This window comes from Lygodium microphyllum, chromosome 3, assembly GCF_053477565.2.
Source record: "Lygodium microphyllum isolate KBCC chromosome 3, Lygodium_microphyllum_v1.1.10, whole genome shotgun sequence".
NCBI classification, from domain to species: domain Eukaryota; kingdom Viridiplantae; phylum Streptophyta; class Polypodiopsida; order Schizaeales; family Lygodiaceae; genus Lygodium; species Lygodium microphyllum.
The window spans coordinates 88,642,076-88,661,927 of NC_141137.1; the positions used below are offsets into that span (position 1 = coordinate 88,642,076).

The window sequence follows — 19,852 nt, forward strand, 5'->3', positions numbered from 1 at the left end:
TAGTGAATCTAGCCATCACTTCAAAGCATTAATCCATTGTGTGTGCAAGCTTGGCCTTGATATGCTTAAGTTACAATCACAAGTATCCAATCAACTCATATAGGTGAAAGTGTACACTATGTTTTGATTAAGCCACTGTATAAGTTCACCATAACTTGTGATCACTCATCAATAGAGCCAACTCTAATGCAATTTTCTTTATATCTAGTAACTGCAAATAAATTTAACAAACAATTAAATATGCAAAATAATAGAATGATACAAATTCTTTTTCTATTGTGGTATGACACATGGCAAGTGCAAAAATAGCGAAAATTTAATCTCTAACACAATCCGAAAGTGTGAAAGTATAACCATTAGCAACAATCAATACAATTTTGTCAACTCCTTAAACAACATACAAGGATTTATTGGCACATGTGACACTAGTATCCTTGGAGTCAAACCCAAGAGAAATGAACAAACTGTGTTGTGAAGTAATATGCTTATTAACACTACTGTCAAAGTACCACAATTCTAATCCGCAGCAAGAATGTGATAATCGCATAGAAAAGGCCATAACTCCATTGTGCAATAAATGCCTATCAATAGGCAAGAAATCCTAAAAATACACTCGGGTGACGTTACCCTAAAAGAAGCCTAAAAATACTCTCAAGTGACACCCTTGCCAAAAATATAAACGAGTTCCAAAAATAGAGATAAAAGACTATAAGGCAATTTGTGAACAAAACGAGTGAACAAAGCTCCTAATGTTCCTCATTGACTTGGTGTAGGGCTCACAATCAAGAGAAGATCAAGACCACAAACACCCCCCTACCCAACTTTGGGCATTCTTAAACTCCCGAGGGATACAAAATGTGAAGAATCAAAGGTAATGAGAGAACCTTCGCAAAGAAATCTACCACATGGTCCAATGTGGGATACTAAACAACTCTAGCTTTTCACCCTAGATCTATTCTAGAACAAATGAATAGTGGATCTCAATGTGCTTCTTGTAGAAAGAAAACACAAGGTTCCTTATTACCACCACCTAACTATGACTATCTCCATGAATCACCATGGATTCACTATAGATCCATGGCTGAACAAGCCAGTTGATACTTGTGTGGCTCAATACTAAACCTCAATGGAAGAAAGAGCATCAATAGGTTGTTACTTACACTCCAATAAATGGCACCTAGTCCCAACATTAAAAAAAGATTCTATAGTAGATCTTTGTGAGTCTGTCATCCTTCCAATCCGAATATCCCCAACTTGTCAATAAGACACCCTCTCCATACAAAATTCCATGGGTCGAGGTGCCCTACAAGTATTACAAAACCCACAAAGCGGCATGCCAATGGGACTGACAAGGTCTCTATATGAATGAGCTCAAGGCAGTAATTGCAAAAGAAATGTTTGGTCAAATATGAATGAGCCAAATTAGGGACCCTACTAGGCACTTGTACCTAGTGACATCAGACAATGTGTGGTATGCTAGGACAACTTGGTTTCTCAATCCACGAGGGATAAAATCCGCCCACAAGTAGTCTTACTAAAGATTTCTCAACAACTCAACTACATAGCTCTATTGTGTAATGGAAACGCCAATGAAGTCTAAAACACCTCTAGCCCAAGGAAGAAGTGAAGAGGTCCAAGCTCAAAGCTCAGCATCTCTAGCGTGTACAATGTGCTCACAATGACTCCCAATAATAATCAATTCATTATCATACAAAATGACCTATGTTGCCAACCCATCATAGACAATCTAAAATAGAGGTTCATGGCATAATCTGACCATAAAAAGCCATGTTCAAGAAACGAGCGGTCAATCTGCTAAACCCAAGCTCTAAGTGTTTGGCCATACTAGCCTTTTGCAAGCAATATATATGAACCTCTGATCTTGGGATACATAAACTAGGTGGCTTCTCCATAAATTGTCACTAGGATATCAAATTTTATTGATTTGCTTAGCATTTGATTAAAAGTTAATCAAATGTGCAAATGTGACTTACACATGTGACGTGCAAGTCAATTATTTCACATTGTGGGACTTAGAATCCTGAAATATTATTTGGAGCTCTCTTGGTGTAAATGACAACAGCACAAGATCCTTCTAGTGCAAGTGATACCATACAAGAGGGGGCAACAATCTTTCTAATGGGCCTAAGCTGTAGGTGACACCTGCCATGACTGTTCAAGCAGGCCAACAATAGTTTTTAAGCCTTTCTTGCAATGAGACTCTGAAATTTCTCTCTCTACAGCATTCTCTCTCATCCCCCTATTGGGTTTGACTCACGCCTACGCTCACAAAGGAGTGTCAATGATCCCCAGTAGGACGCTAGAGTACTTTTTACTCTCCTTACAAGAGGTTTTATCCCCCAAATTTATTTCCTTTTACTTTATGTGCCTATGTTACACAGTTTGGGCACTTATCCTGTTTTACACCCTCCAAGTGTGAACACCCTCTTACAACCCTAAGGTTTAAGGGTTGCACTTTGTACTTGCACCTTACACTCTTCAGATTATTGCATTGGGTGTCATGCTATCACACTCTTCTCACTCTCAACTGTACTTTCAACTGAGCTTCAATCTATCCTTCTAACATTTGGTATCAGAGCTGAGTTCAGCTTAGTCTTCTCTCTCTCTGCAACTAGCAACATTGAGGTGCTCTGCTCCAGCTTCAGATTGGTCAACTGCTCCTTCAGCCTGCAAAACGCCCCCAACAACGCCTGGTTCACCTCCTGGTCTGCCCGCCAGCACCATAAGCAGCGCCACCAGGCTGTCGCAGCTGCCAGTGCTGCTACTGTACCAGCTGCCTACTCCAGTGGTCCCTGCTAGTCTTAAACGCCACCCCAGCTCTAACGCCTTCTGTCCTAGCCACCAGCTGAGCTCCATGGTGCCACCTGCAGCGCCTCAGCTCCCTGTGCACCTGCACCTATGCCTGCACCCTACTGCAGCACTCTGGTCCTGTGTCTGTGCCCACCAGGCCCGCCAGGTCAGCCCGCCTGGTCCTGCAACTGCGCCACCCCCACAGGCCAGGTCCACCCGCCACAAATCTGCCCGTGTCCAGCTCTGCTCAATCAAAGTCAGAGGTAAAAAGAACATTTTATTGAATTTTTATTCAGATTTGATCTATAAAAAGGGTCTCTCTGCTTCCACAAGTGTTTGGGACACATTTTACACAAAGATTTTGTGCAATTTTGGATCAAAATTTTGGGGCTTTGTAGTCAGCTCAGAGATTGGCAAATGTACATCGGTGACAGTCTGAAATAGACTGATTTCATGAATTTTGGGACAAAATTTTGGGGCTTTAGCATTTTCAGTGCTGCTGAACATTTTTTGCACCTTGGACAGCGTGCATTTCAGACAGTTTTTTGACAATGTGATTAAATTTGCTAATTACAGCAAAGTGCTTGCTGTAATTTCTAGAAATTCTGAGATTTCCAAGTTTTTCCAACTTGAGATATTGCTCTTTCGCTCTTTGATAAGTGACATTTATCATGGCAAATCAGGGAGGTGATGTATTTAAATATGTGTCCAAGGAGGATAGGTTGGATGGCAACAACTATTCCCTATGGTCCTTTATGATAAAGAATGTGATGATTGCAAAGAATCTTTGGGATTATGTTAGCGGTGAAGAAGTTGAGCCCGGAGTTGTGACTCCTACTACACCTCCTCCACGAGAACGTGGACAATGGGCCACTCAGCCCGCTCAGCCTGTTCAGCCCACTCCAACTCAACCACTTCCCAAGAGACAAGCAACACAAAAGGCATGGGACACACGGGATGCACAGGCTTTGTCGTTGATTGCATTGGCAATTTAGCAGTCTATCATCCCCACATTCGGTCTATAACTTCTTCACGAGAAGCATGGCTGACCTTAGAACACATGTTTGTTGGAAAGAATGAGACACGCATCTCTTTCTTAAAGAAAGAGCTTCAGGCTGTAAAGATGAATGAGGATGATTCTATGCACGATCATTTAAATAAAATTCAGGACTTGCATGAGCAACTTATGAATGTAGATGAGAACTACTCACATACATAGCTTATATCCACTATTTTGACTTCATTGCCGCCCCCATATTTGGCCTTTCATACGGCCTTGAACCTCACCATGAGGATTTCCCCACAGCCACTTTCTTTCCTTCAGTTGGTCAGTTTGCTCTTAGAGAAAGAGCACACAAGAAAGAACAGCAGGTTTTTATAGCAAGGCAAAAGGGTGAGGACAATCAAGCCAAAATGCTCCGCAGAGCTCTGGGACTTCGGATGCTTTAAAGGGCAGCAAGAAACATGGGGCACGCAAACCGAGAAGGGAAAGTGCCACTATTGCAAGAAGCTAAGACACTACATTACAGAATGTAGAAAGTGCATAGCCAAGGAGAAGAAGAATTCCACTACTACCAAGTCCGCATCTTTTGTTGCAGACAAGGACTAATTTTTTTACACATGTAGTTACGACTCTTCCTGGGCTGATGGAGCATTTAGCTCTACTAAGGATGTGAGCACATGATTTTTTGACAGTGGTGCTTCTAAGCACATCACATCTTCCAAAGATTTGTTTTCTTCTTTTATTGCAGCCGCGGTTGGCAAGTTTGTATAGTATGCCAACAATACATCATACCCTCTTTGAGGAATTGCGGAGATTGTGTTGACAGCCATTGATGGCTCTATTCTTCGCTTGCAAAATGCCTTATTTCTACCACGCATAAAGAAGAATTTACTATCTATTTCTTCTTTGGCAAGGTGTGCTTTGCAAGTCGTCATTGATGATAACAAATGTATGGTCAGAGATAAGAAACACAAGAGTTTGGTTTTAACTAGCACTTTATATCATGGGTTATATGAGTTGGATGCTTTTTCAGTTGATCAATTGGTCTATCTAGCATCTACTCTTACTCTTGCTATGTCACAAGCAAAGTTATGGCATGCTCGGATGGGGCATGTAAACTATGGTAGTTTGATACTTATGCAACATATACAAATGCTTGATGGTTTACCTCTCTTGGAGAGACCTAGTGAGCATATATGCAAGGGATGCATTTTGGGGAAAATACTGCGTTTTCCATTTTCTCATGATGTTGCTTTCAGAGCAACTGCCAGATTACAAATTGTGCACTCGGATGTATGTGGCCCTATACAAACAATATCATTAGGTAGCAATTACTATTTTTTCACTTTTATTGATGACTTTACTCGCTTTTGCTCGAGTCTATTCTTTGGTGAAAAGTCAGAAGTATACAATGCATTTTTGGCTTTTGTAGCATTTGCTGAAAATCAATCTGGCTGCAAGGTTAAGACTCTATTCCAACCGAGGAAGGGAATACATATCTTCTATGCTGAATTCTTTTTTGAAGCAAAAAGGCATTGTTTATCAGTACACTACTACTTATACTCCACAACAAAATGGGGTTGCTTGTGGAGATGGCCAAATGCCACACAATTTTTGGATGGAAGCAGCTATGTGTGCTTGCAATGTTTGGAACAGACATCCCACCAAGGCATCAGAGAATGTGTAACCAACCTTCCTTCCGTGGATGGGTGGTAAATCCCTGATTACAACTTAATTACAGCAGCTAACAATTAATGCAAATCAGAAGATACAAATTTACCTACTGATCCTGGAAACCTGATTGGCCCCTAAATTGGCGCTCCTTTCAGTATTTCTTTAGCTTTGTTGAAGAAAAAGTTGATTTACAATGAGATTCTCCCGATCCCCTTTACAATCCAAACTCCCCTTGCTATCCAAAGTAACAGCAAGTTTTCAATCTGATTTGCCTCTTGATTCAACAATCAATTGTCCTTCACCCACTTTGATGGAGATCGAAAATGCCCCAAATTCAATTATTTGCTGGTCCCTCCACTAGAATAGGCCAAAAACAGCTTCAGCCCTGTTGAATCCAAGTCTTGGAGCTTCCAATTTCTGACACGCTTCCGGAGATTGCTGCTAAACCCTAATTTCTGGTGCATATTAGGGTTTACAGCAAAGAGATCTGAAATTTCTCAGCCTTCAGGTGTCCAAATGCTGAGATCTTCGAAGCAAACCTGTGAAATGGCTGGGAGATGAGAGAAAAGCTATAGAGAGAGAAAAAATTCAGAGTTTTATCGCGAAGAATGACTGAAAATCATTCAAATGCAGCTGCTACATTGCCACAATAGCTTGTAGATGCAAAGAAAATCAATCATTTATTGCTGTTACCCTGTCTCAACAGCCTTTACATGATGTCACCTGCTGTTGATTGGTCTTCTCCCGCCCTAGCAACCTCAGAAGGTCCTCCAATGCTTGCAAATCCAACCAGCAGCCTCCCCTCCCTCTCTCTTGCAGGCTGAATTTATAAAAATACCTCTCTCCAGCCCCTAAAGACGTTTTCAATCTTGCATGGGCATTTTCGACAAGTGACAACCTTCCCAAATGGTTTTTTCAACATTTTTCATAATTAAATATTAATTTTCAGTCTTTAAATACTGAAAATTAATCTAATAATTATTTCGGTGCTTTGAAAATTTTCACCAAGTATCTCCTGGAAACTTTAGCTTTGACCTTTATTTCCTTATGTGCCAAAATCTGCTAAAGTACCAAAATCTCATCCAGCTCCTCAACCTCAGGCTGAATTTCAGCAGACATATCCTCTAAACACATCACCATGAAAAGGCCTCAACAAAGTGACATGAAAGCCATCGTATATCCGCTAATGTGGAGGTAATTTCAGCCGATATGCCACATCGTTGATCTTCTCCAACACTTGGAAAGACCCATAGTATCTCATACTCAACTTCGGATACAATTTTTCTCTTCCTTTCATCTTTTTCAACCTTGCCTTTTTAAAATGTAGCAATATAGATTTATTCTTTTTCTCAACCTTTGCCTCTTTGAGATATGACTTACTATCATCATTGTGGAATTCTACATCCTTTCCACGCTGTGGCAGTGCCTAGGGTTGAAGATCACCACAGGGGTTTGGCAAGAAAACTCAACAAGATAGATGGAGATGTATCTTCAAGAGATAAGTAAATTACAGTGAATGTTTAAAGGTTCAAGAGGTACTTCACGGTCAATCACATGGGTTTGAGAGAGAAGAATGTATGGGGGTTCAAGAGCTTAGACTCCGGAGATGGTAGAGATAAAAGAAGGATTCAAGGTTTCAAGCCAAGTTCTTGAAGATGTTAATAGAGCTTCCAACTGCATGTTCTTAGCAAAGATCACAAGAGTATTATCTCAAATCAAGCTTGTTTTCTTGACTGTAAGAGCAATCACAAATTATAAAATTAAGTACAGTATGTTGTCATGTATCATAAACAACTCTACATCCCATCATTCATACATGATACCATAGCATGAATCAACTTTGCATGATTACATTCAATGTAGTTTGTTAGGGACAAAAGCTTATGATTCAATTACAAGGCTTGTAGGGAAAATAGACTTCCTTCAAGAGAACTTCAAATTGAGTTCCTAATAAGGATAAGTTACCACAACCAAGAAATAAGAGAAAAAACTCCTCTTAATTCAACTCAAAGCATCTATGAATGATCTACGAACATTGCGCTACCAAAGGGACACATAATACTTGCATATTCTGACAAGATATCTTCTATAGAGTAAGAAATGAATTAAAAGAATAAATGTTGTAGCTAATTCTCTGAATATGGCTGAAGATATCAGCTCCAAATCAGCCCAAATATCTTCTGAAATTCACCTCTGATGATAGCATAAACTTCCCCTAACACGGTGTCAGTGCGTTTGGTGTCAAGAGTCCACCACGAGGGTAAGAGACAGTAGGGTGAAGGTAGATTCTGGGAGAGGAGTAGACCGAAGAGAAGGGGTTCGAAGAAATTGAAGACGTAGAAAAATACTCCAAAAAAGAATTAGAAAATGTAGAAGAATACTAACAGAGATGAAACCTGCCAATTTCTTTCAGCATTATGGGAAGATATAACTCTAATAGACAAAAACGTGTATAAAATAATACATTTCTCTATGCTGCTCAAATCGCCAATCTAATGCCTCCATTGGCTCCAAATGGGGGATAAAATACCAACAGGCCTTGCCAGAATTCTGCCAGATCACTTCTTCATCTCCCACTTTGGAGTCTTATTCACTGTCTGAAAATAGCGATCGCGTGCCACATGATTTCGCGAATCTCTCTTTTTACATAAAATCATCTCAAATTGACTGAACGCTACATGCTTCCTTTAACATGTCATCCTAATCTAGAAGTTATCTAATCTAGAAGTTATCTACAGTTTTATGGATTTATACAAGAGATAATATCTAAAATATCAGAAATTGGCTAAAAAACTTGTCCAAAAATCTAATATTTTTGAACCATGGACACTAACACTAATGTCTAAAATGGCATTGGCTCTCTAAATCAATCAGAAACCCACACACTAGATTTTTTTTACACGGTGTGCACGTAGCGATACGACAACGCAGCAATGTATCAGGTGTAACAGCAATCTCTTTAAACTGAGACATGCTGGAAACAGTGCACTTAATACAAAAATCCCAAATACCCTTTCGCAAACCACAAATATACTTCTCGAGTGAAGTTTGAGTCCTTCAGGGATGTACAAGATAGGCTGAAAGCTTTGACTTTCATTCAGCAGTTTGTGATCAATTCTCAGATCAGCAAGTGATCAATTTATGATCAAATTATGCTCAGTTTTCAATGGTTTACATCTAGTTTCATGGACAATAGCAAATGTTATGATGCCATTGATGTTTTGGCCATGGTTTATGCTTGGCTATGCTATGCTATGGGTTGGTTTTGCCAGATGAGTTGAGCTCATGAGAAATGGACATGTCACATGATAATCTGGTAATGTTTTTGAGATTCTTTGTGAGTCTTATGCTATGCCATGTTGGCTGGTAACTTTCAGCATATGTTGGGCATAGGAATGGTTGAACAGTAGTGCGCAATGTTGTGTTGACTATGATGCCCTATGGAAATTCCAGTATAATACTTTGCTTTTGATGCATTTGGCAATGTAATCAAGGACGATTGCAAGGATTTCAAGGGGGAGGACTATCATGAGGATATGTATTTTTGAAACCTCACTTAACATGTGGATTAATTTTTAATCACATGATTAAGTAAATGTTACACATGTGAGATGCAACTGGGGTTGAAGTAAATTTACAAGCCCGGGACATGAAGAAATCACGGGATGTCAAAGGAAAAAGTTACTATAAGTTATGTTGCACAACTACTTGGTGGTATCTGGTGTCAATTGTTGACCTAGGTCACCCATTTGGCCAAAAGTGTCAGTTGATGACATTAGAGAAGTGGTGTTTAATGGAACCTAACGTCAATGTGATGGTCAAGTGGATGACATAGGCCAACAACTGACATCAAATACCACCAAGTACCTGTGCAGCATAACTTGTAGCAACTTTTGCCTTTGACATCCCGTGATTTCTTTGGGTCCGAGGCTTGTAAATTTACTTTAACCCCAGTTGCGCCTCAGATGTGCAACATTTACTTAATCATGTGATTAAAAATTAATCCACATATTAAGTGAGGTTTCAAAAATACATGTCCTCGTGAGAAAATGTCACGCCTTTTGAGGTTTGGAATAGTTGAAAACCCTTTGTTGGCTATTTTCGTGCTTTTGGATGTGTTGCATATGCACACATTCCCAAGGTACTCAGGAAGAAATTGGATAACAAGGGTGTTAAATGTATTTTTGTAGGGTGTAGCAGTGAGAGCAAAGGATATAGATTATATGATCTTGTCTCTAAGAAGGTATTTGTCAGTACGGATGTGGTTTCACATGAAAAATTAGAATTATCCCTTCCTGGTTTTGATATGTATTCCTTGGCAATGATGTATTTGAAGGGCTACTGCTCATTTTAATCCGTGATACAACTGGAGTTTCAATAAGTGAACTTCATGATCAGCCAACTATTCCATTGGGTAATGCAGAAAATCACCCTATGGCTGATTTGAATATTCAGCAAGGTGGTGAAATTGAAATTCAGCAAGAGCTTGTATACAGTCAAGAAGCTAAGGAGATGCCTAGATGGTATTTGCATCCTATCAAAGATAGTCATTTGGATGCTCCTATTCCGGTTCGTACTAGAAGGCAAGCTCGTATGCATGATGGTGCACCTACCATGGAGTTATGGCAACAGATACACTTGATGATGAGGAGCTTGATTGTTCTGAGGATGCACAACATAGTGTGCATTGGATGGCAGCAATGCAAGCTGAGTTTGGTTCCATCATAAAGAATCAAACATGGGATTTAGTGTCCTTGCTTGTTGGGAAAAAAGCCATTGGTATAAAGTGGATCCATAAGCTGAAAAGAAATGCAAATGGATCCATTGATAAATACAAGGCCATGTTGAGCTAAAACATGCATTACTTGCTGATTAGCCTCTTAAATAGGCCCAAAACACACTAAAAAATGCTCTGTTAGAGTAAAAACCCTAAAACGGGGAGCGGTTCGAGAGAGTTCAATGTAAAACCCTACAACGGGGAGTGATTCGAGAGAGTTTAGTGGAAACCCTAATTTTTGGGGTGTCCTTCCACATCTATAAATACACAGGCTGCCTCCATTCAGCTTTATTCCATCTGTGCAGGTTTCTCACTTCACGTGCAGATTTCAGCAATCAGCCTCCTCCCACATGGCTGTCCAGCCCTCAAGACTGCTGCCACTCCATCCGTGTTTGCTCCTACTATTGGCGCCTTCATCCATGCTGACCTTAGCTGCCGATGACATCATCATCTGCTATGATCTGATCATCCAGTCATCGCGAGCCACATCAAACACTGTTTCAGCCTACTGTTTACAACAGACTGTGCACAGTTTCCAGCCTTCAATCCGTGGTACACCACTACGTTTACCAATTTCTAGCCTTCAAACTATTGCGTTTTGATGACCAGCTACCGCCATTCACTATTCAGCACTCCTACACTCCAATTGGTGGTCACAGACTTGGGATCCATCTCCAATGGACGTCACACTCCGACATTGCTCTACCTTTGAGCACACTGTACACTCTTACATTCATTTACAGCATTCATTCACTTCAGAGTTGTGCTCTCTCTCCCTTCTTCTATTTGTGTTTGAGTTTTGAGTTTTGTGTTTAGGGTTTGAGTTTTGAGTTTTGCGTTTAGGGTTTGAGTTTTGCCCTCTGTATCTGTATCTGTCTCTTTGTGTTTCTCTCATGGTCGTACATTCTGTGTGTCCTCAATGCAAAACCCTAGTAGTTTTCTCCATAGGCCAAGCTTGTGGCTAAAGACTACACACAAAACAGAGCAAAACCCTAGAAGTTTTCTCCATAGGCCAGGCTTGTGGCTAAAGGCTACACACAAAACAGAGGCATTGACTATGAGAAGACACTTGCTCGTACATCCCACATGACTACCATTAGGTCTATGATTGCTTTGGCTACCGACTATGGCTGGATTGTGCATCAACTTGATCTAAAGATTGCATTTTTACATGGCAAACTTCAAGAAGAAGTATATTTCCAGCAGCCCATTGGTTTTGCAGGCAATTGTGGGATCCAAACACTAGGTGTGCAAGCTAAAAGAGGCTTTATATGCAAAGATTGATGCCTTTTTACTCAGCCAAGGGTTCATGAACAGCTCATCAGAGTCTACCCTCTACATATGTAAAGTGGCGGGATCCTTGCTGATCAAATGTCTATATGTTGATGATCTTTTTCTTAGAGGGACATATGCTGATCAGATTTCAATATTCAAACAAAATTTACAGCAAACTTTTGAGATGTCAAATTTGGGGCGTTTGCACTCTTTTTAGGCATTTAGCTCATTCATGATGCTAGAGGCATTCGATGATCAGTCTAGATACATTGGTAAACTTTCGGAAAGGTTTTGCAAGCCACTTTGTACACCAATGGAACCTGGACTAAAGCTGCCCTTGCATGATGACAGTGACTTATTTGATATCCGTGCATATGCTCCAACAGTTGGATGTCTTATTTACTTATGCAACACAAGGCCAAGCATACACTTTGCAGTTTTATCCCTGAGTAAATATATGTATCAGCCACACATGTCACATTGGCAAGCTATAAAGCGTGTTTTCCATTACTTGCAACGTACTAGGACTCTTGGATTGCTCTATGCCAAGGGAGGGAACCAATGCACTTACATGCTTACAGTGATTCTCAATGGGCTAGTGATTATGATTCTCGTCACCCCACTAGTGGTAAATATTTCTCTCTTGGCTTAGCAAGAAACAATCCACTGTTGCCACATCGTCATGTGAAGTTGAATATAAGGCAATTTTCACTATCACAATTGAATGCATATGGCTTAGACGATTGTTGGCTGATTAGGATATATCTATTATGAAGCCTACTCCTTTGCAGTCAGAGTGCCATTGCAGTGGCACGGAACCAAGTGTTGCATGCATGCACAAAACACATAGAGATTCACTACCACTTTGTCAAAGAGAGGCTACATGCAACAAATATCAGCCTTGTCTATTGTCCTACTACCAATAATGTGGCAGACATCTTTATCAAAGCTCTTCCTCCTGACAAATTTAAAGCAATCCACAATGCTTTAAATTTGATCTCCTTTGGTGGATGATCCTTGTATATTGATCACTCTTCACTCCAGGAGGATTTGTTGGGTTTGACTCACGCCTACACTCACGGAGGAGTATGAATGATCCTCAGTAGGACACTGGGGCACTTTTTACTCTCCTTACAAGAGATTCTTTCCCCTAGACTTATTCTCTTTTATTTTATGAGCCTATGTTACACAATTTGGACACTTATCGTGTTTTACACCCTTCGGGTGTGAACATCCACTTACAACCCTAAGGTTAAAGGGTTGCACCTTATACTCTTCAAATTATTGCATTGGGTGTCGTGCTATCACACTCTTACACTCTTCTCACTGTCAATTCTACTCTCAACTAGGCTTTGATCTGTCCTTCTAATACCCCCAATCATCTCTCAAGCTATCTCAGTGAGAATCTAGGCATTTGAGTTATCAAAGGTGGAGATATTGGAAAGTCGCGTGCTGTAAATCCTAATTTACTACAAAATTAGGGTTTGACAGCCACCTTGGGATACGTGTTTAGAATTCAACACCTAGAACTTCAATTCCAATAGTTAAAATTGAGAAAATTTAGGAAGATTCAAGAGGCCAACCGACCAATATTAGTTTTGGAGCTGAATTTGTCTTTTAAAGAGTAAGGTGAAGGCCAATCCCTGAGCAAACAAAGGGGCAAATTGGTTAGGAGGCTTGTTGGTCAGTTTTGATAGCAATTGGCACTTGGTCAAAGGATCTCAATCGTACTCCATCCATTTGGAATAAAAGCTAAAGAAATACTGCAAGGGGTGCCAGTTTTGGGCCAACAAGCTATCATTACCACCCCTCCACGGAAGGAAGGCTGGTTTAATATATCTCCTCCTTAAAATTACAATTCAAGAAGGTTGACTTGACATCCATATGAAAGCAAGCTACATATGATGAGCTGCCAATGCCAAAATCAAACAAATGGTAGACATGTGGACTATTAGGGAAAAGTTCACTACATAGGCCAAGCATGCTTGGCTTTACACTTTGTACAAGGTGCCATCAATCGGGCATATGGTCTTGTAGACCCATCTAACCCCAATCACCTTCCTCCGAAGAGAACATGGAACCGAGGATATAGAACGGAATAAGGCTCATCCTCCGTGGCCCAGGAGCATGTAGGATGTGTTAAAGCCTCCTCAATAGAAGTAGGCTCATTGTCCTCCATAATCTTGTCCATCAAAGCATACTTCACACTAAGTGCACCATACATTGCGGCTGCCCATGTAAACACTAATTCTAAGATCTGTAAAGGCCATCCCAACTGGTCTCTGCAAAGGAATGGATCACAAACTCCTACATGAGAGTCTTAAACCATCAAGTGAGAGGACCTGAAAGACTGAATGTCGTGAAGTTTGGCTCTCCTAGGCACCTGAATCTTGTATCTCCAACTTAGTCCCCTCCAAAATCCCCCTCCGCCACTAGCAAATCCGTAATTGGTGATTGAGGGTCATGCCTTCATGGAGAGGGAGGTCAAACCTCCACCAGGGGAAGGGAGAGGGGCAGGGGGTTGGGGGTGGGGGTGGGGGTGAGGGTGGGGTGATTTTTGGGTTTTCTGGCTAACATGAGGGCAGGCCTAGGGGGTAAACTGTGGGGTAACCTAGAGTGTAGGTGGGTGTGAGATAAGGGACCTTTGCAATAGGAAGCAACAACAAAAGCCCAAGCTGAAGGGGTGACGCCTGAATAGTGAGAGGGTATGCTTCCGTATTAGTAGAACTAGAACTAGAATGACCACTTGACGTAGAGTGATACAATGGACATCATATTCAAGGAAGATAACATCCTTACCAAAGATAGGATCATAAAGGCGATAGGGCTGGCTGGTTCACCAATAGCCAAGGAAGATGTGAAGCTTGAACTTAAGAGTTGAACTTCCTCCTCTGCTCTTCATATGTGTCCAATAAAATCAAGGTACTCTACAAAGCTTCCAGGGTGAAAGTGCGGATGTTTTGGAAAAACAGGATGCTTTGACTGGAAGGAAAGCAAATCAAGCTAGAAACACCATATACTTAACAGTGTAAGCAAAGTTGGATTGAACATGGCTACTTACCGGAGCAACAACAAAAGCACCAGGCCTTTTTATAAGCAAGTTCTCCTCTTCCTCAACCTCAGTTTTCTTCTTTTGCTCCCGCCATAACCTCTAAGACAATTGGATCAAAGAAAAAGAAAAACCTTTCATTTGAAACTAGTAATACATGAAGCCAGTGCATGCCATTGACCATAATAAGTGAGTTGGGAAAAAGCATCAATCCTAATATAACAGATTATTTACCTTGTTTTCCATGCAAAGTATATGGGACCGGACCTCTCTAACAATAGAAGAGCCTCTAGGCGTCCCAGGCTCTATAATTATCTGCACATGCAGATGTAACAAATATAAAACTAGTCCGCATCATGTGCCTTTTGTCAATCTCTACATTTGAACATCAAAACTGGACAGGAACATATTAAATGCCCAAAAGGTAAAATATTAAACAACCAAGTAAGGAAACAGAGTGCACTATTGCGTAATGCCAAACCACAAGAATATTAATACATTCAGACTAACCTCTCTAAAGCCTAATAGTTTACATCATCTCCAAGAAAACAAACAAGATACGGAAGTAGATTCTACTTATCACCAACTGATCATATTCCCTAAATTCAGCACTGTTCAGGGCACAAATAAAATATTTCAGGATAGCTCATCGGATATGCACACCATCAATATGATGTTAAATCAAACATCCTGTTCACCACCACCACATCATCCCTCATTTTGTCAGCTGAATTCTTAGCACTTTCAGATATCATGCTGCAAGCTATAATCTATCCTACCAATGTATTCTTGGCAGCAAATGAGGAGCACATCAAACAATGTGTGCAAATTGTTGGCTACAAACGAGCACTATCTCAAATGTAGGACTTGGTGCCAGCCACTGAGAACAAAACAAAAAGGGTAACTTCAAGCCTAAAGGTAAAACACCTGGGACAAGCATAAGAGTGACAAGGACAATGGAACTGAAGCTAATATAGCAGTGGTAATGGAGACCCAGTAGATTCATCATCTTCCAATTTCTATGCTCTTTCCATAATACGTTAGAAGGAAGGCTGACCATGGTCTCTTCCATGGGAATTGATATTTCTCATTCAAGGTTGCGATTCTGAAACCCTCTTTTTAGACAGAAATACTTCTTTCCAGAAATATCTCATCTTTCTGTAAAATACTTCACAGTTCTAGGTTAATTATTTCACTGGAAGGCGTCATTCCATGGGACATGCGTGTGACAGCAAGACACAAGAGCACCCTCTCCTTCCCAAACACAGAATTCAAAACACTAACAAGGTGAGACAAAGTGTTGTGCGTGTAAATATGACATTTCTTACACAATTGCTGTGAACTTTCAAGAAACTAACAGATACACTTCCAGAAACCGACACCCAAGTACTTGCCATCAAAATGTCTGAACAGTTGAAAGGAATGCCAGAACACAAGAAAATTCTATAAACATTTACTTTACCAAAATATCTGTTGTTAGGCTCCATAGTTGGCGTGCCACACTTATTCTTTCTGCAACTGACTTCAACTCCCCCAACGAATATGACTGTTCAATGCAGTCAAAAACAATGTCAAACTCTATTTCTTATAGACTGTTGGTCACTGTCAACCTACAACATAGCAACAGATTTGGTAACATTTACTTTGTCTAGGCACCAACTGCCAGGATATAATCCTGTTTAATGGTCCTAGTAGGAAGCCAAGTGCCAGTAATATGATCTTTTGAAAAATGAAAAAAACATTAGACGATTAAAGACCCATAGTATCTATGTATCTGAAAATATGTCTACGAATTAAGATTCTCCAAGGAAGGTCTTGTAAAGAGATGTAACCTATTCGGATATTTGGAGGAAGAGTTGCGCAAGATTGCTGATGAGTCCACTTGTAGCTGACAAGAAGCAAGCCCTTGGGCAGTTTTCAGAATACAGTCTACTTCTCCACTCGGCCATTCTATTCTAAAGACTAAGTTTGAGGCACCAATTGTGTTATAAAAGGTTTATGCCTTTACCCTAGACATATCCGTGGTGCACTTGCAACACCTATCTCCCAGTACCTGTTGAGCTAAAAATGCATTAGCTTTACTTAAACAGCCCCAAAACATGCTTAATTAATGAAGAAACCTTGTTTATTTAAAAGAAATGCAATCTTAGAGAGTTTCTGTGTCCCATAAGCACAAACCCACTTGGGAGGGCCCAAACTTTCTATAAATACGTATACTTCCCTCCATTCAGCCCTTAATCTCGTTTTTGCAGATTTCAGGTGTTTCATCTTGCTGCCCACACCCCGTTCGCGGAGGACATCTCAGCCGAAGCTGTCCATTGCTGTCTCCATCAATTGGCACCTGATTTCTGGCCCTCTTCACGCAGTTTGGAGCTGATTCCAGCCATGCGACTACTGTTCTTATGCAGACCGGCTGCCGTACAATCTACCACGTCATCACAATCCTGCAATCTGCGTTTTTAGTCTTTCACTCTCCTGCAGGCCATCCTGCCTGCGTTTTTAGTCTCTCTCCTACATTTTTAGTCTTTCTCTCACCTGTTGCTTGCATTTTTAGTCTTTCTCTCTCTTGCTGGCTGTCCTACCTGCGTTTTTAGTCTTTCTCTCACTTGCTACCTGCGTTTTTAATCTTTCTCTCTCCTCACCGCTATCTGCATCAAATCCAGCTTCTCACTGTTGCATTTGCTGGTGTTCAACATTCGGAGGCTGCCTTGCTGCAATTCAGGATCCGTTTAAAGTACGACACACTCTCTAGCTCATTACCCCTGCCTTCATCCTTGAGAAACAGGAGTTCGAAGTATAGTATTCATTCACTACATAGTGTGTTTGTTGCATGAGCATCGTATATTCAGTAGTCATATCACTTCATTCATTCACTGTGTTCATTGTCTCTGAGTTACCCTAACCCTAACTGTGTTCTTTTATCAGTCTGTGCTTTGTCGTACGGTTTTTGTTTATGTTTTTGTATTAGGGTATTTCTTTATATGGTATCAGAGCTTGGTACTCTCTAAGAAACCTAGGCCTTTTATCCGAAAGCTCTGCACAAGATGCAAGAACAATAGTAGGTTCAAATGACTTCCAATACAACAACACCGATTTAGTCTCCAAAACCAACTATGCCGAGAATCGAGTGAGAGTGGGCCAATCAGTTTGCTCCACAAAGTTCCGACATGGTGGAAGACACTTTCGATTCCATGGAAGAAAAGCTAGGCAAGCTGACCTCTGAAGTATACAAATTGATCATAGCTTATAGACGAAAGAAGATTAAGGAGCTTGATTGAAGGATTGCCCTTCAAGAAAAGCTTCTAAATGAAGGTATGCATGAATTTCTCTCTTCAGATGTTGCGCATAAATCTGATGATGTTTCAAGGCCATCAAGACCTCCATTAGGAATGGGCCTCCCTCTTGGAGAACAAGACCCGAAGTGTGTTCCTTTCTTTCATCCTCTTCCATCCACTCCAGTGCAAGGCACTTTAGATTCGTCTTTTGTCCCTTCTTCTTTTACCTCTTCTGCTTTGCAATATTCTGGTAGAGATCATGTGGAAGAAAGAGTCTAGTCTGTTGACTACGAAAAAGGTCCTCTTGAGGACGAATTCTTATATGTTAACACACATCGTGGGGATTATAAGAAAAAGCCACGTACCTCTTCTTCTAACCTTCATTCTTTCTGTTTACTTCACAAAATCAAAATGAATTTGGTGTTCCTTTTTCTTCATTGCATGGTATACCATCATCTTCACATTTTCATTTGCAATCATTAAATGATAAAAATGAACAAAATACATCTGCACCTCACACACCACATTTTCAAAATCCACCCATCCCACCATATTTTTCCACTGCTTCTCCACTTCCATTCACACCATTTACATTTCCATTTTAGACACCTCATATCGCACCGTACATCACATCGGAAGGTTATGGAAACATAGGCACATCCTTTAGGACCTCATCCTTCCCTCAGTCGGGTAGTGTTCCACCTACTTCACACAAATTTTCAGAATCATTACAGCCTCGGTATTCCCCCTAGCCTCTCCCGAGTGTGGATCAATTGACTCCATAGTTTGCCTTCATGGGTTTACCTAGTGGACCTTCCAGTCATACTGTTGTATCCCAGCCTCACTTTGGACAGGGCTTCCGTGTCCCAGTGCCACCACCTACACTGGCACCTTATGGAACCATTCATGTTTTAGTGCCTCCACCTCAATCCACACTCATTGGACACACACAACCTACTTCTGCCTACCCACCTCTATGCCCTCTTACCTATCAAACATATCCACCTCCACCATCTTATCCCCCACATCCATCTTATCCCACCTATCCAACACCTCATGGTTCTAGCTCATCTTCTGCCAAGCATGCATTTAATAAGAAGACTCCTTTTAACGGGTCAAACTTTACTACTTGGTCGGACTTGATAGAAATATCCCAATCTCTCAAACCTAGGTGGCAAAATGTACCTAAAAAGAATAGGTATTGTCAACATTGTCAAAAGGCTGGCCATTTTGACGACGAGTGTCGATCAAAGGCAAGAGACACAGCATGAAAATCTAAGTCACAAACCCTCGATCCTCAATCGGGCAATCCCTAGCAAGGGAGGCAAGGTGATAGCAAGGGACAGTTTAAAGGTCGGACTCATACTGCCACCACTCTGCCATCTCAATCAACAATGTTCTCAACTCCAAAGGACGTGTCTGGCTGGTCTACAAAGGCCCACATCGTCTCCATAGAGACATGCGATGCGACTCTCGTCCACATCTGTGAGCTGCCTCTTGATGAGGTTACCGCAGAGGCCGACTCGTTCACAGCCGAGCACTTCAGCTCCTGTTTGGATTGTGGACAGTGGAGCTACACATCATATGACTCCTATAGCCGACATTTTTCGTTCCCAAATCCTTGCAACTGGACGGGTCCGCGTAGGAAACAACTCCTCGGTCAAGATTCAAGCTCAAGGTTGCATCAGTTTCGCCACTAACAAGGGTCTAGATTTGGCTTCATTGAACAATGTATATCATGTCCCTCAACTTGGAGTGAACTTGTTATCTGTTCGGAAGCTTTGCCGGTTGGGGCGAGCAGTCTTCTATATAGCGACCACAATCGAGGTCCTTGACTCAGACTAGTTTAGTAATCGCTTGCGGTGAGGCACAACCTAATGACCTATATCACATGACATATTTTCTAACCGAGCCGACAGCTGAGGACTCTATGTTCCATAGCTTCCAAGCCTTAGCCACATCTCGGGAGCCTACGAACAATGAGCGCC

At 41.1% G+C, this 19,852-nt stretch overlaps 1 protein-coding gene across 3 annotated transcripts in view; it reads right to left on the reverse strand.

The window, feature by feature from the left end:
* The window catches only part of LOC148038603 (copper ion binding / methyltransferase), a 248,227-nt gene that overhangs the window by 71,980 nt on the left and 156,395 nt on the right, over nucleotides 1-19,852 (reverse strand). For all 3 annotated transcript variants that reach the window (XM_087673802.1, XM_087673788.1, XM_087673795.1), the window contains exons 6-8: nucleotides 16,052-16,135; nucleotides 14,824-14,904; nucleotides 14,602-14,691 (exon numbers count right to left, since the gene is read on the reverse strand). In XM_087673802.1, coding sequence (XP_087529928.1) covers nucleotides 14,602-14,691; nucleotides 14,824-14,904; nucleotides 16,052-16,135 — 255 coding nt within the window. The remainder of the gene's footprint in view (nucleotides 1-14,601; nucleotides 14,692-14,823; nucleotides 14,905-16,051; nucleotides 16,136-19,852) is intronic.